The following is a 13,065-nucleotide window of genomic DNA, read 5'->3' as shown; positions in this document are numbered from 1 at the left end:
TGTCACCGTGCACATACCGACAGTCATTATCCACATGCCTTTTCCATCCAACACCATCCATCCAGGCTGGGAGGTCACTAAGGAGCATCACCCTTCCCCCACGTCATTATCCTGGTGTGCACATGACCCAATATAGTTGAGTTATGTTGGAATATGAGGTCTGAGAGGCCACAGAAGACTGTCTCACTTTTAACACTGCTTCAGAAATATTGTGACACAAGGTTCAAATTTAGCACACCCCTATACTGTAAATAGCCTCCCTCCTTGGCAATAAGTGTTTGATGGAATATGAGATCTTGACTGCTTCAGTGACGTGACATCAAAATAACCTTAAACTAAGCTTCACCTCACAACGCTTAAAGAACTAAAGTCTGTCTGTCTATCTATCTATGATACTTTTGCAAAATATACTCTTAGTCACTTAATCTACACTCAGTACTCTTAGTGTTGTCCAGTATCTTATAGATGGACTTTCATCTCTATCATCTCTATTTAAATTAAAGAAAAAAAAATGCAGTGGATTATTAAATGGAGACAGGAGATCAAGCTTGTCATTGATAGGAGAGATGCTCAAGTGTTGTCATGAGCTGGTGTTATTAACACAATCTCTAACCTCTGCACTTTGCCATTCAACATAGAAACTGTTAATATGACCCCCTGCTTCATAAAGGCACAAGAGGGGATTTTTAAAATTGAATATTTCTTTAGTTTTGTTAACCTGTGAAATATAGCCACCATTCTGTATCACTGATCATTGAGTGCTAAGACGAATCAGACTATATAATGGAAACATTTTTTTAGAATTTAATTTATAATTTAATTTCTGCAACACATTCTTCTGACACAGAAAACACAATAAATATAGATCCCTGGTGAGTGTGTCAACTATGTTTCAGACAAACTGTATGCCACTACACACACTGATTAAGTGCTACAATTTAAGTGACCCAAATATTATTTTTTTCCCCTACACTAATTATTTTTAAAGACTTCTGAGAATTTATTTATTTATTTATTTATTTTTTGCAGATATTTGTGTAAAATTCTCAGCACGGTCACAAAGGACAAGAACATTTTTAAGAGAGTTTTAAGAGATGTCATGCAAAACTTTAGTCCATGTGGATGTAAACTATACCCAGAAAGAATATCAGAAGCAGCATTTTAGATATTTAAAATGTAAAAAATCAGTCAAAACATAGTTGACAACATAGTTGATGCAAGTAACATAGTTGACAATAGTTTACAATAGCTGACAATAGACAATAGAGACCATTTTGCCTCACAATTTCAATGGCAGAGCTTTTCTGGCCAACCAAATGTTAATTTCTTCATTAGGTTAGCCTCACATTTTAAAATGTATTTGAAATAAAATAATAAAAAATATTGCAAACCATAACAATGTACCCAACATAGTTGACAGACAATTAAAATACTCCTTTACAATAGGACATTGGAGATAATGTATATATATATAAAATTATGAGGATTATTTACCATAATGTGTTCAAAATATCTGCCACAGAAGAAAATGACATCACATAATGCTGGTCACATGGTTTTGGGATAAAACATTTTTTTAGTTTCCGGGGGGTGTTTGGTTAGTAACAGTTGACAAAATATTTGTGGACATTAATAAAATGAAATATTTTCTTATTTGAAAAAAAAAATGTCCTTATTATTTTCAAAGTAAAAATGTAGTTATTTAAAAACCAATGTCAGGTGAAGTTGTGTTGTATTCTGTGTTATAAGAATCAGTGATATGCTTTAAAACATCCATACATTTATAATTTGTTGTTCTATATAATCCAATTTCTACACAACATACATAGCCAAAACCATTTAACACTATAAATGTACTGCATATTCCTGTAACTTAAACCAGAAAGCATGACAGCACAGATGCTGCTGCAGAGAGATGGTTAACTACATATGCTGTGTTATAAATAGAACTTATCATCTATTTCATCATACTCTTCCTGCTTTGAGAACATCATATTATCATATGCTCTTTAGTCTATCACATCCACCATAAATAACTTCCACTGATGCTTCCTAAAATAGCCGAAAAGCCCATAAAGGAAAGCAAGCCTGGATGTTTACTTGTTTACTTTCATCTGCATATAATGTTCCCTGTCAGCATTTCTCCACAAAAGAGGCCATGTGGGATTAAGATGGGCAACACAAATGTTGGTGGTTGGAAATTTTGGGTCAAAAGTGTGTCCTGAGACGTCAGCTAACACACTTACTCTGTGTCCATTTTATCTTCTCAGTACAAGCAAGTTGAGCAATACATGTCTTTCCACAAACTTCCGGCCGACTTCCGGCAGAAGATCCATGACTACTATGAGCACAGATACCAGGGCAAGATGTTCGATGAGGAAAGCATTTTGGAAGAACTGAACGAGCCATTACGAGAGGTACCAGTTACCAACAGATAACAGTACACTATTGATAACTTGTCTTCAAACTCACAGTAAACTAATTTCCACACCTCCAGGAAATAGTCAACTTCAACTGCCGGAAGCTAGTGGCGTCCATGCCGCTCTTCGCCAACGCAGATCCCAACTTTGTGACAGCAATGTTAACCAAGCTCCGCTTCGAGGTCTTCCAACCAGCAGATTACATAATTCGAGAGGGAACTATCGGCAAGAAGATGTATTTCATTCAGCATGGCGTAGTCAGCGTCCTGACCAAAGGGAATATCGGCATGAAGCTCTCTGACGGCTCCTACTTTGGGGGTAAGGACACAGAAAGACCATCTTATTAATTCGGAATTAATATAATATTAATATAATTATAATATAATACTTACAGACAAATGCTTTTCCAAGGCTAAACTGTTGTAAGGTTACATTTCTAACTTTTCGTGTTGGAAAGTCTGTTGACAATTGTAAAATATTACAATTTCAAAATAAAAGTCCACATATGAACTTAAAAAAAAATACTTGAAACTACAAGTTTAATATCCAAAGGCAGTGTAACTTAAGTTAGCAAAGAATAAAACATTAACTAACATGAACTAACAATGAGCAAAACATTTGTTACAGTATTTATTAATCTTTGTTAATGTTAGTTAAAAAATACAGTCATTCATTGTTTGTTCATGTTAGTTCACAGTGCATTAACTAATGTTAACAAATACAACTTTTGATTTTAATAATCTATTAGTAAATGTTGAAATTACCAAATAATCATATCAAACTCAAATCATATTGCAATAAATTACTTACAGCCAAATGTTTTTACAAGGCTAAATTGTTGTTAGCTATTAAAATGAAACTTCAAAATAAAAGTCCATAGAGGAAATTATGCAAAAAATTCAAAAACAAAATACTAAAAAAATACTACAATTTTAAGGCATTGCTTTAATAGTCAAAGAAATTAAAATGAACCCTCCTGTTCACATTCCTTCATGATTTTTTATGAAGATGAAAAAAACAACTTTCAGTTTTTAGTTCAAACTGAAACTTAAAAAACTTTTTAAAAGGGAGTTAAAAAATAAAACAAAACTGAAAGCATGTTAAAAATGTTTACAGTCGTACATTATTGCACCTTATCACTGCTCCATCTGAAACCCTAACAGCTCACTTGCACTGCAAATACAGTGATAAATACCACTGACATTTGAACATGACTCTTTAGTTTCTCCCTCCAGCAAGCTTTGTCCCATTTAAGATGCTGCCTTCTTCGAGGGGCTTGAGTTGGTGATTCAGAAAAAAGCAGTGCTTTTTCCAGAGTCTTTAGGGCAAGGTCTGGGAGGGGCAAGGAGCAGAGTTCACTGAGGCTGCGGATATACCAGGAGCCAGGGGCGCTGAAGAAGGGCTGCAGATAAAGAACAAATGTGGCCAATTAATAACACCTAATTAGTGGAGCAGAACAGCAATGGCAGAGCAATTTGTAACGTCAACTTCGGAGGTTCCCTGGCCAAAAACAATTACACTGTACCTTTTACAATGCATGAATGAGTGGGGCTTATTTATGATGACAGACTGATTTGTCATGGTACTCTATACTGATACTGATGCTTCACATAATAAAAAGCCTGCTCTGTAAAAAAAAAAAAAAAAGAGAGAGAGATTTTTCAAAGTTATAAAACAAAGATTATTTAAGTAAATTTTAAAAGAAAATACAATTTCAGTTTTTCTAGTTCAAAATTTCACATTTATCAAAACATTTAAAAAACATAAAAACATTGCTGATTCAGATGATACACTGAATTGAGCATGTAAGTATATGCAGAAGACATTCAACGTTATATGTGAATATCTTCAAATGCAAGAATTACATATCTATTTTCATTTTTCATGAAAAATATTGCATGTTGTTTATTTAATAACTGTAAACCAGAGCTAAATTTGATGTCTACACTTGTGGTAAAGGTGGCACTTCATCAAAGATCTGACAGTTCAGTTTTGCATGCTGGGATATGTCAACTCAAACTGGGCATGTTGTGAAAAATGTGTTTTTTTGTCAGACTGCTGTTTTTGTGGGGTTATTATTAGAGGTACAAATCTGACTTAATTGGCAGTTCAAGACTGGTGCATAAGTTCTGGTTCAGTAGTATTGTTCAGTCCATCATTCTCAGTTTTTATACCAGTGCCCTTGTTAGCAGGAAAATTAGATGTGTTAATCATCAAAGACATTTAATCATCAAATCTGGCTGTAAAAGAAGTACAGTTATTGGCCAATCAGTGCACAGTTCTTGAGCCCTAGAATATGAAAGAATGTCACTGCAGTATTTAACAAGAGGCTGTGTGTGCCAACTTTACAAAGGCTTGTCAATAGGCGACGTGGCCAAAAAAACTTCAAAGACCAAAATGAACTGCACTAGAAACAACCAGAGCACTAGGGGAAAATGCAAAGTCCACAAAACTACTTATTTAAATTATACACATTTGAATGAAATACAATAATCAGTTAAAAAAATCTCACTTTCTTAATCAGTATTTTTCTTTATTTTCCAGTAAAAATATCTAAACATCTTTAAAAATATGAATTTAATGAGAGACATAAACAAATATATATATATATATATATATATATATATTTTTAGATTATTAAACTAATGATACTTAAAAACAATTGCAAATATGCCTCCCCAGACCACTGACCCACCACCAAGCTGGTCATGCATAACGTTCTCTATGGCTTCTCCAGACCCTTTCACGTTTGTCACGTGCTCTCATATGTGAAAAGCACAGGGCGCCAGTGGCGGACCTGCCAATTCTGGTGTTCAATGGCAAATGCCAATCGAGCTCCACGGTGCCGGGCAGTGAGCACTCAGGCCCTCAGGCCACCCTCATTAAGTCTGTTTCTGATTGTTTGGTCAGAGACATTCACACCAGTGGCCTGCTGGAGGTCATTTTGTAGGGCTCTGGCAGTTCCTCCTTTCACAATGGAGCAGATACCAGTCCTGCTGATGAGTTAAGGGCCTTCTACAGCCCTGTCCAGCTCTCCTAGAGTAACTGCCTGTCTCCTGGAATCACCTCCATGCTCTTGAGGCTGTGTTGGGAGACACAGCAAACCTTCTGGCAATGGCACACATTGATGTGCCATCCTGGAGGAGTTGGACTGCCTGTGCAACCTCTGTAGGGTCCTCATGCTACCAGTAGTGACACTGACCCTAGCCAAATGCAAAACTAGTGAAAAACAGTCAGAAAAGATGAGTAGGGAAAAAATGTCAGTGGCCTCCACCTGTAAAACCATTTCTGTTTTGGGGGTCATCTCATTGTTGCCCATCTAGTGCACGTGTTGTTAATTTCATTAACGCCAAAGCAGATGAAACTGATTAACAATCCCCTCTGCTATTCTCTGATTAAAAAGTGTTCCTTTAATTTTTTTGAGCAGTGTATATTCTCTAAAAACCCATTATTTTATGCAATTTAGCTTCAAGTAAATGTATTTCATTTGATTGTTTTTACTGAAGAAGAATACTGATTGAGAAGGAGATTTTGCAGGCATATGTCTGTATATGTAAAAGTTAAACTAATAAATAAATAAATAAATAATCATAAAAGCAACACAAAACATACATTTGCCTAAAAGTTAGGGTGCTATAAAAGCCCCATTTGTTTTGTCCAGTCTGTTAATATTAATGGCCGTCCAACACAGTGTTTGCATAGCCCAACTATCACAGCATCGTCCTGTTGTATTTAACTAATCAACATTTAACAATCAAATTTAACTAAATATTCAATATTATCAACTAAACAAATGTTTTTTAAGGTTAAGTCTTTATCTCAAAGGCCCTTATTAAGATGCAGATGTTACCCTGAATTAAAGCTTTATTGATTTTTTATGACAGGCAACTTCCACTTGAATCCCTCATTGGAGTTTTATCCACTCTACAGGGATGAGGGGCACAGCAACTTCAATTAGAGTGAGCTGTGCCAACATTCACTTTGAAGTGTAGCCACATTTTCAACTGGGTAGATTCCAAATGCTGAGCATCCTTTTGAATGTGTGTGTGTCTGTGTAGATAGAGCCCCTTCAGTCAGTGACTGGATCTTACCTCTCTTTAATGCTGAGTTTGACCTTCCTCTCAAAGAGAAGAGGTGTAGTTAGGAGAAGAAGCAAACTGACAGGTCCTTTTCAGGTTTCAACTCCAGTTGTGGTGAAATCTCAATGTGTTCTTTCAAGAATAAAGAGAAAAAAGACTGAAAAACTTAATGACTTTTATGTTGAAGTTTATGTTCCATGGATGTTTAGATTACCTGTTTCGAACACTACTGAAAAACACTTAAAACAGCCTAAAAGGTCTAGGTGGTCTCCCAACCAGACCAAGCTGGTCAAGTCTGTCTTTTTTGATGGTCTTTTAAAGGGTTTTTTGGCCCTTGTCCACTAGTCAGTCTAAGAGAGCAGCTGATTGACCAGCCAAACACCAGCTTAGACCCTGCAAAAAAAAAAAAAAAAAAAAAAAAAGAAAGAAAGAAAAAATGCATAAACCAGACTTATCTGACTGAACTTGGTCACCCAGCTGACCAATGACAGAAACCACTTTAAAGCCAGCAATCTGGACCAGCCTGACATGGCTGGAAAACCAGCGAAGGTGAGAAAATCATCTTAGGCTGTTTTTTTTTTTTCCCCTATTAGGCACAGCCAGCTTTTGATGGTTCCTCTGGTCTTAGTTAGTCTGTCAGCTGGACAAGTACTAAAAAACTAATCTAAAAACTAAGACCAACAAACCATCTTAGGCTGGTTTAAGCTTTTTTTTTTTTTACATCAGGTACAGCCAGCTAGTCTTAACTTGTCTCCCAGCTTGACAAGTACTAAAGACTCATCTAAAACCAATAAGGAATGACTAATGTAGCCCCTCTAGTTTGCACCTGCCCGCTCCAAGCGGGACACGAACCCCGGGCCCGTCCGCATGGGAGGTGGGCGCTTTAACAAGGAGGCCGCAGTCTCTAGCGTCAGTTGCTAGAGCACCTCTTGAGTTCCGGGGAGTGAGGTTTACATGCACAGCTTTTACTAGCCTACGTCTGTTACACTCACCCCCCTAAGCCTCACTCCCATCTGGTCACGGCACCAATGTAGCCCCTCTAGTTCGCACCTGCCTGCTCCAAGCGGGACACGAACCCCGGCCCGTCTGCATGGGAGGTGGGCGCTCCAACAAGGAGGCTAAAGACCGCAGTCTCTAGCGTCAGTTGCTAGAGCACCTCTTGAGTTCAGGGGAGTGAGGTTTACATGCACAGCTCTTACTAGCCTACGTCTGTTACACTCACTCCCCTAAGCCTCACTCCCATCCGGGTCACGGCACCAATGTAGCCCCTCTAGTTCGCACCTGCCTGCTCCAAGCGGGACACGAACCCGGGCCCGTCCGCATGGGAGGTGGGTGCTCTGACAAGGAGGCTAAAGACCACAGTCAGTCGCTAGAGCACCTCTTGAGTTCAGGGGAGTGAGGTTTACATGCACAGCTCTTAGTAGCCTACATCTGTTACACTAAGATACAGAAGATTCTGGAACCATAACCATGATATGTCCTGTTCATTCTCAGAGATCTGCCTGTTGACCCGTGGAAGACGAACCGCCAGCGTACGGGCGGACACCTATTGCCGACTGTACTCGCTCTCCGTAGACAACTTTAATGAAGTACTGGAGGAGTACCCCATGATGAGGAGAGCGTTTGAGACCGTAGCCATCGACCGCCTTGATCGAATAGGTAAGTTGCCTAGAAAGTAAAATTGGTTGCATAAATACATAGCATTGTACTTTTAATAAAAACTGGCAATACTACAGTACATACCTAGCACATTTTGTGAAGGTGTATTTACCTGTGTTAGAGGCGTTACTGGTACATAGCCCAGAATTCCATTTTTTTGGACATCCATTGGTCACATCTGTGGGCAAATTCTAGTCGGCTCCAAAATTAGTTTGTCTTCAACACGATTGTTTTGCCATTCTTGGCTTTGTGTCCTCGGCACATAAACACGTAATTTGCCAAGAGAGGCAGGCCACCTGCCCTCCTCACCCCTCTCAGCATCCTCTTTCCTTATCTCCCAAGGTCAGTGTGCTGCTGATGTCACTCCCTCTCACATGACCACCTCAGTTGTTTACACATGGGCCATGCAACCACCCCACTTGCTGCTGTTGCCATGGCAGCCAGATTCCATAAATGATCAGTTCAGCTCACGCGGAGGAGTTTAGACCACAGACACTTTGCAGAAGAACATCCGCTACCACAATTTCACAATAAATGATTTACTGCAGTCACTTCCCGTCAATGTTGGCTGTTAAATTTATGAACGTCAAAAATGACTCAGTTGTTTATTTACTATGGGAAAAGAGAGATTCAGTCATGACGTCAATTTGTGGGCCTAACCAGAAGGCTAATTTGCCACAGGTTCCCTTTGTAATTTCCTAAGGGTTTTTAAATGGTGGTTTTTGATTTATGAGTGAAATAAGGTTTGTGGTTGACATTACTTGAGTATTTACATGTTTTTTTTTTTTTTCTTAATGGATGATTTAGAAACCATTCATACCTCAAATGTACTTTAAAACCATTGTGTGCTTTTAAAATAAAAGTTGCTACAATAACAATAAATCTTGTTAACAACATAGCATTTTTAAAACGCACAAAAGTTTCAAATTTCATGTCTGAGGATTGGTTTTATGTACTTTAAAATAAAAGCCTCTTCAAAAAATGTTAACCATTTTTACTTTTAAATCGAATTCTGCAAATTTCCCACAACATGGAAATGCTAAGAATGCTAAAGATACTAATTCTCCTTTGAGTTTTAGACCACAAACTGAACAGCTCTATTCAAAGAGACATCTAAAACAAGGTGAACATGATGAATGCCATAAATCTGTGCTGCACATCGTGTGATATGAACCATGTAGTTGTGGAAGGCAGCTTGGTGAAAATGCATGCTCAAACCACGAGTGATAGAGTGTTATTTGTATGTGCTACTGGAGACGGAGGTGAGAGAAATTGAAGGCGATGTTGGGGTCCTGCCAGCAGGAGCTGTGCGAAGGATGTCATTTTAGCTGCAAATTGTCTTGCTAGCAGCAGGGTGCAGGTGATAGGCACGCGCCATGTCGCAAGTTAGTGTTAGCGGTGCCGTGACTCAGCACAACGACACTAGTGCCAGACATTATAGCTTCCCTCTCACTGGAAATCTCAGCAGGGCTCTGGGGCTTGCTGTTCACAGGGAACTGGATGACCCATCATTCTGAAAAAGCAGTTATCAGACAAAAACATCAGGAATCCACTGAGTAAAGTGCAAACATCCATCAAAAAAAAAGTTTTGGCAATACAGTCAAACCAAAAGACTATACTAGAGTTGTGCAAAACTGCATGTTTTCAAAATAAACTATAATTAGGCTAGTTTGGAGTTCAACTCACTCCAAAGGGACACATTTTTTAAAGGCTGTATACATAAGATATGCTCTTGCGTTCAGATAGACGGAGTACAATGGATTGGAACAGAATAAAGTTATCTTGAGGCATGTTCTTAAAACTTAGACTTTAGAATTTTTACCCTGACACCGCATCATCCTGCAAGTCAACAATCGACTAGTTCAGGGGTGTCCAGTACTCCTCCTGGAGGGCCCTTCTCCACATTGTGCAAGTCTACCAAATGTGATTTCAATTACTCTTCAGCACCATTTAATCACTACATCTGGCAAATATTAAGTGTAGTATGTCTGACAGTTACTAAAGGCACAGAGTGTAATAGAGTATAATGGGATCACTGTAATATGCATGAAACATTTAGGTAGTTGGTACTATCATTAGACATCCTTAAAGTGTTAGTTCAACCAAAAATGAAAATTCTGTCATTAATTACTCACCCTCATGTTGCTCCAAACACGTAAGACATTCGTTCATTTTCGGAACACAAATTAAGATATTTTTTGATAAAATCCGTAAGCTATCTGGCCTCCGATAGACTGCAACACAACAACCACTTTCAAGGTCCAGAAAGGTAGTAAAGACATCGTTAAAATAGTCCATGTGGCTACAGTGGTTCAACCTTAATGTTATGAAGCGATGAGAATACCTTTTGTGTGCTAAAAAACAAACAAAAATAACGACTTTATTCAACAATTTCTTCTCTTCCATGTCAGTCTCCTACGCTGTTGATGTAGTAAACACAGTGCTGCGCTTCCGTGTTCTACGTCAGAATGCCGACTCATTATTGGCCAGATCCTGCGTCAGCATCACACGCATACGTTGTGGTGCTCACATGAACAGTGACGGCCAATACTGAGCCAGCGTTCTGACATAGAACATGGAAGCACAGCACTGCATTCACTACATCCACTGCATAGGAGACTGACATGGAAGCGAAGAAATTGGTGAATAAAGTCACTTTTTATTTATTTATTTATTTTTTTTATTATTCTTGTCACTTTATAACATTAAGGTTGAACCACTGTAGCCACATGGACTATTTTAACAATGTCTATACAACCATTCTGGGCCTTGAAAGTGGTTGTTGTGTTGCAGTCTATCGGAGGCCAGTTAGCTCACGGATCAAAAATATCTTAATTTGTTTTCTGAAGATGAACAAAGGTCTTAGGGGTTTGGGGCAACATGAGGGTGAGTTATTAATGACAGAATTTTCATTTTTGGGTGAACTAACCCTTTAACTGCACTGTTGTTTGCTAGTTACACATATATGTGTTAAAGGTATGATCTAAGATGCATAGACAAAGCTATAACTGACCATAATCTGTACCTTTCAGGCAAGAAGAACTCGATCCTGATGCACAAAGTACAGCATGATCTTAACTCTGGCGTCTTCAACAACCGTGAGAACGAGATGATCCAGGAGATTGTGAAGTATGATCGGGAAATGGTTAAACTAGTTAAACAAGGAGACATGCAGAGGCCCAGGGCCATGTCCATGACTCCTTCAACTCATGGGGGCATGTTTGCACCTTCTAGTCAACCCTCTACAAGTTCTGCCATTGCTACCCTCCAGCAGGCTGTTGCTATGAGCTTTTGTCCCCAGATGGGCAACACTTTAGTGGGTTCTGGGGCAGTCCAGTCACCCCGCATGGTGCGGCGCTTCCAGGTGGTCCAGAGCCAGACGCCTCCAGGCTCCCAGTACTCAACCTTAGCCCTTGCCTCTGCTCTTGCAAACACACCTGTCCATAGCCCTCTGGCAACTACAGGACGAACATTTCAGTATGGATCTAGTCCCCCGGGTGCACCCTCAGGCTCCCAGTTATCCCTTGTACAACACGTCCCCAGTCCAACACATCGACCACCAGTCCCCAGGAGCGCTTTAAGCCAGGATGCCCGTGCCCTATCCGCCTCCCAGCCATCATTACCCCATGACATGGTGCAGCCAGTTGCCCCAAGCCCTCCCCAGTCCACCAGAGTCTCCTCCACTTCCATCGGTCCCCCTCAGAACCTCCCAGGCCCTGCTGGTATTAGAGGAAGTATCCCGCCAAGAATGGCACTACCCCACCAAATGTCTGTAGGTGCATTTCCTCCTGCCTCCCTCCCCCAGATGAGACCCAGTTTGGATTCAGGACTGCCCAAGAAGGATTCAATAATCAGTCTACCAGAAACTGAACAACATCACATCAGATCTAGATTATCATCAAATTTGTGACCACAATAGTGTTGGCAGGCTTTGCCTAGGTTAGGAACATGTGGACTCTCCTTCACCAAGAACGCTTCCTGACCCCTTGTCACACCTTTGGATTTTACTCTCAGAATGTATGTGGTGCGACTGGTCACAAGGGAAAACAATCCCTTGAGACTTGATAGCATAAAATGAACATGTCTGTATCATTCTTACCACTATTGGGACATTTCCATTGTACCTATGATATAAACATCAATGTAGCTTCCACCCTCACAATTTGCCTCTTTGAAATGGTTTTCTTTATTGTAGCTGCTCACAAAGATGTTCCCACTCCCTTTTATATACTGTAGTACAAATGATGCAAACTGATATGTGTCTGAATACCGGGACTTAGCAGTTTGCTTCTGATCACAATGTAGGAGCTTACTCCCTCTTCTCATTATGAACCGGCTAGTCATTAGCTATTTAACCTATAATGCACAATATTAGAATTGTTATAGAAAAATAAAGGTGTATTCAATGGCTCAAGAGTCCCAAACCGGTTTCAAAAGGAGATGTATTCTTACTGGAACTTCTGTCCATGTCTTTGTCTTATTCCTTCAGACCAAAGTTGGGCCAAAGGAAAATGTTAACATGAGATGACATGTAAAGATGTGTCAAATGACATGAAAGGTTAAAAACAAATATAATTTCATTGCCTTGATTTTGAACGTTGTGTGTGTATGTGTGACCATATGGGCGTTTGTTTCTTAGCTATCCCACAACAGAGCACATTTCATTACCTTGATTTAGCATTGGGACAATTAAATGAATCAACAGTTTCCCAATTATGGTTTATGGGAGTGAATACCACATAAATTTCAAGCTAATTATGCTGCTAAAGTACAAAGTGTAACGACTGGGAGACTAATTTGCCCTTATCTGGTGCATTCAAATGCATTTAAGTCTTAATTACAAAGGACTTAAGTAGCTTTCTTCACAAAGGTCAGCTTTTCAATATCAATGAACTATTTATTTAAAA

At 39.2% G+C, this 13,065-nt stretch overlaps 1 protein-coding gene and 1 long non-coding RNA gene across 5 annotated transcripts in view; one reads left to right on the top strand and one right to left on the bottom strand.

Moving 5' to 3' along the window:
- Nucleotides 1–12,747, top strand: part of hcn2b (hyperpolarization activated cyclic nucleotide-gated potassium channel 2b) — a 34,034-nt gene extending 21,287 nt beyond the window's left edge. For both annotated transcript variants that reach the window (XM_051907951.1, XM_051907950.1), the window contains 4 exons: nucleotides 2,271–2,417; nucleotides 2,498–2,738; nucleotides 7,994–8,158; nucleotides 11,191–12,747. In XM_051907951.1, the coding sequence (XP_051763911.1) occupies nucleotides 2,271–2,417; nucleotides 2,498–2,738; nucleotides 7,994–8,158; nucleotides 11,191–12,068 (1,431 nt within the window). In that variant the 3' untranslated portion in view covers nucleotides 12,069–12,747. The remainder of the gene's footprint in view (nucleotides 1–2,270; nucleotides 2,418–2,497; nucleotides 2,739–7,993; nucleotides 8,159–11,190) is intronic.
- LOC127520115 (uncharacterized) lies at nucleotides 2,588–10,299 on the bottom strand. 3 transcript variants are annotated; one of them, XR_007932047.1, is made up of 5 exons: nucleotides 8,271–10,298; nucleotides 6,714–8,167; nucleotides 6,512–6,631; nucleotides 3,623–3,822; nucleotides 2,591–2,727 (listed from the first exon to the last, which is right to left on the bottom strand). It is a non-coding gene; the product is annotated as an uncharacterized LOC127520115 (long non-coding RNA). The 3 variants fall into 3 exon arrangements; XR_007932048.1 differs by having other exon boundaries at nucleotides 2,588–2,730; nucleotides 6,512–8,167; nucleotides 8,271–10,299; XR_007932046.1 differs by having other exon boundaries at nucleotides 6,512–8,167.
- Nucleotides 12,748–13,065: the final 318 nt, after the last annotated feature.

Source organism: Ctenopharyngodon idella, chromosome 10 (assembly GCF_019924925.1).
Source record: "Ctenopharyngodon idella isolate HZGC_01 chromosome 10, HZGC01, whole genome shotgun sequence".
NCBI classification, from domain to species: Eukaryota; Metazoa; Chordata; class Actinopteri; order Cypriniformes; family Xenocyprididae; genus Ctenopharyngodon; species Ctenopharyngodon idella.
The sequence above is the reverse complement of the archived record's forward strand: the minus strand, read 5'-3'. Positions and strand labels throughout refer to the sequence as shown.